The sequence below is a fragment of the Colletotrichum aenigma genome (assembly GCF_013390185.1).
Source record: "Colletotrichum aenigma strain Cg56 chromosome Unknown KSG_Cg56_contig07, whole genome shotgun sequence".
Classification (NCBI taxonomy): Eukaryota; Fungi; Ascomycota; class Sordariomycetes; order Glomerellales; family Glomerellaceae; genus Colletotrichum; species Colletotrichum aenigma.
In genome coordinates this window covers 4,636,246-4,639,079 of record NW_023500913.1, presented here as the reverse complement: position 1 = coordinate 4,639,079, position 2,834 = coordinate 4,636,246, and the positions used below count along the sequence as shown (strand labels likewise).

Here is a 2,834-nt window from a genome sequence, read left to right as displayed (position 1 = left end):
ACAGATTTCTCTAAGACTGGGTCTTGGCGCCCAATATCCCTGCTGTCCTGCTTAGGCAAAGGCTTAGAGCGGCTGATAGCAAAGAGGATGGCCTACCTTACTATCCTAGAAGGGGTTGCCAGCCCACAGCAGGTTGGAGCCCTACCAGGGAGGGCTGCAGTCGACCTGACAACCTGTCTAACCCATGAGATTGAGAGGGCTCTAGATACAGGGCTTACTGCGACGCTAGCAACAATGGACGTCAAGGGGGCGTTTGATTCCGTCTTACGAAACCGACTTATTGTCAGGCTACGACAGCAGGGCTGGCCTAGTAGCCTGATCAGACTGATCTACACCTTCACCTCTAGCCGAACAGCCTGCGTCAGGCTAGAGGATACTACTACAGAGGACTTCCCTCTATCCTGTGGACTACCGCAAGGCTCTCCACTATCCCCTATCCTCTTCCTGCTCTATATAGCTGATATCCTAGCTGATGATCGGAAGCTACGGTTTGGCTATGCAGATGATATAGGCTTAGTAGCTACTAGCCCCTCGCTAGAAGAGAACGCTACAGCCCTAGGCCAGGAGATCAGTAGCATCCTCAGCTGGGGAACAGAAAATAAAGTCGCCTTTGACCCAGCTAAGTGTGAGGCAATCCACTTCAGCAGAAAACATCAACAGACAACAGACCTACCAGATATCCAAGCCAGAGGCCTAACTATCAAGGCCTCAATAAAGCCTATAAGATGGTTAGGGGTCTGGTTTGATAGGAGACTCACCTTCCAACACCATGTAGGAATAAAAGTAGCAGCAGCAAAGAAGGTAGCCTATTTCCTACAGCACCTTACAAACACAAAAGGGGGGCTCCCAGCAGCTGCAGTTCGAAAAGCAGCTATTGCTTGCGCCCTCCCAATAGCCCTATATGGAGCTGAGACCTGGTATGCAGGCTTGACCAGACCAGCCCTGAACAGCAGCACCAGTATAGTCGGCACAGGACAGAAGGGTTTAGCCTGTAGAGTCGGAAGAGTTATTACAGCAGCAGCAAGGGCTATCCTACCTGTCTGGAGGACCACACCAACCAGTGCCCTCATCCGAGATGCTGGCCTACCAACAGCAGAGGTGGCCCTTGAGGCAGCGCGACTACGCTTCGCTACACGCCTACAGAAGGTTGACCAACAACATCCCTTGGTCCCAAGGCTTCTACAGCCAGGGCGGCAGCAGACCAGGCTCCAAAGAACAGCTGGCCTCTTACCTAGGTGCCCAAGGCCAGCACTCCTACAGCCGCAATACCCCCTAGGGTCTCACCACCCTATAGTCACACAGACGAAGGAAGCAGCAGCAAGGATCTTCCAGGCCTGGCTTAAGACTGTGCCAGATAAGCATACTATTATCTACTCAGACGGCTCTAAGGCCCCTGATGGCGCTACAGGGTTTGGCTTTGTTATATACCGTAAGAACAAACGTATAGCCCAGGGCTGCGGCCGCCTCAGCTTAGCAGAAGTGTTTGATGGGGAGGCTGAGGGGGCGAGGGCAGGGCTCCGACGGGCCCTCCTTACCTCCCAGGGCCAGCCTATACATATCTGTATCGATAATACCAGCGTTATCCAGGGGATCCGAGGCAGGGTCCCAGACTCCTCACAAGCGGCCTTCCTTGAGATCCAAGAGGCAGCTAGGACGTATGACATACGAACCCATTGGTCCCCAGGGCATGAAGGCATCAAAGGGAACGAGGAAGCAGACAGCCTAGCCAAGGAGGGCACAACCATGCCAGCCCCTAGGGGCCAACTAGCCACCCTGTCAGGGATCAAACGGCTAGCTAGAGAACGTATATGCCGCCAGTATAGAAAATGGTGGAAGCAAGATGCAACACCCCGCTATACCCAACTAGGGCTTAAGGCTTCCCTTGCCTGCCCCCCTGAACTAGCCCTGCCACGGGCTATACTCCATCATCTCCTAGCAGCCCGGTCAGGCCATGGAGACTTCGAACAATACCATCAACGCTTTAACCATACAGAAGCACTGCTTACCTGCTCCTGTGGGGAGGCAAAGGAGGCAGACCACCTAGTCTACTGCCGAAAGACCTTAGCGAGGAGGCTTCAGTGGCCCACCCTCCACCCCTCTAGTCCACAGGAGCCTATAGGACCAATAGGATCTCTGGATCGATACTACAAGGGGCTAATCACTGATCATGAAGGCTTCCAGGCCTTTCTCTGCGTGACAGATTTCTTCCGGAAGATCTGCCCGCGGTACTAGGGCCTAGGTCTGAACCTAGGCCTTAGTAACGAACCCCCCCCCCCTCGTAGAGGAACTGACGAGTATAACGGAACCAGGGAACCAGCGGGAACTAGGGACGGATAGAACACATAGTAGCCTATGGGCAAGATTTGGAGGACGTTAGGAAGAGGCGTGTACTGTAGAGTATATAGCTTGAGCCTGCGGCCCTCCACGCCATATACCCCTCGGGAGGTCGGCCGCAAGGGCGGCTGCGCCCTTGCCGCCACGGCGTTAAATACAACAACAACAACAACAACAACAACACTGCGATAGACGCAGCTGAGACGAAACGCAACGGTTGTTCGGTCTGTTTCCAAACGGACGATATCTGGATTGAGCTGCAATGGGCGGCGAATGCTAGCAAGATGGTGGCTTTAATGCGACAGATAGGGAAGAAGGGTGGAAGAAATTATTAACAAGATATGGGGAGGAAGAAGGGCACGTGGTTACTCCATGAACGAGGGTACTGAGATTGGAAAGGCAAAAATGAATGCAGTTTGAGGGTAGTGTTCCCAGACTGAAAAGTGCAAACGTCATGTTCAGCGACGGTAGAATAAATAAGCCAGAAGTAGCGATCAGGC

General features: G+C 53.3%; 1 protein-coding gene across 1 annotated transcript; it reads left to right on the top strand.

The window, feature by feature from the left end:
- Positions 1-234: 234 nt before the first annotated feature.
- Positions 235-2,232, top strand: RTase-0 (putative RNA-directed DNA polymerase from transposon BS; the record flags this gene model as incomplete). The annotated part of the gene is made up of 1 exon (XM_037326791.1): positions 235-2,232. One exon carries the CDS (start codon positions 235-237, stop codon positions 2,230-2,232), a length of 1,998 nt encoding a protein of 665 aa, XP_037174855.1.
- Positions 2,233-2,834: the final 602 nt, after the last annotated feature.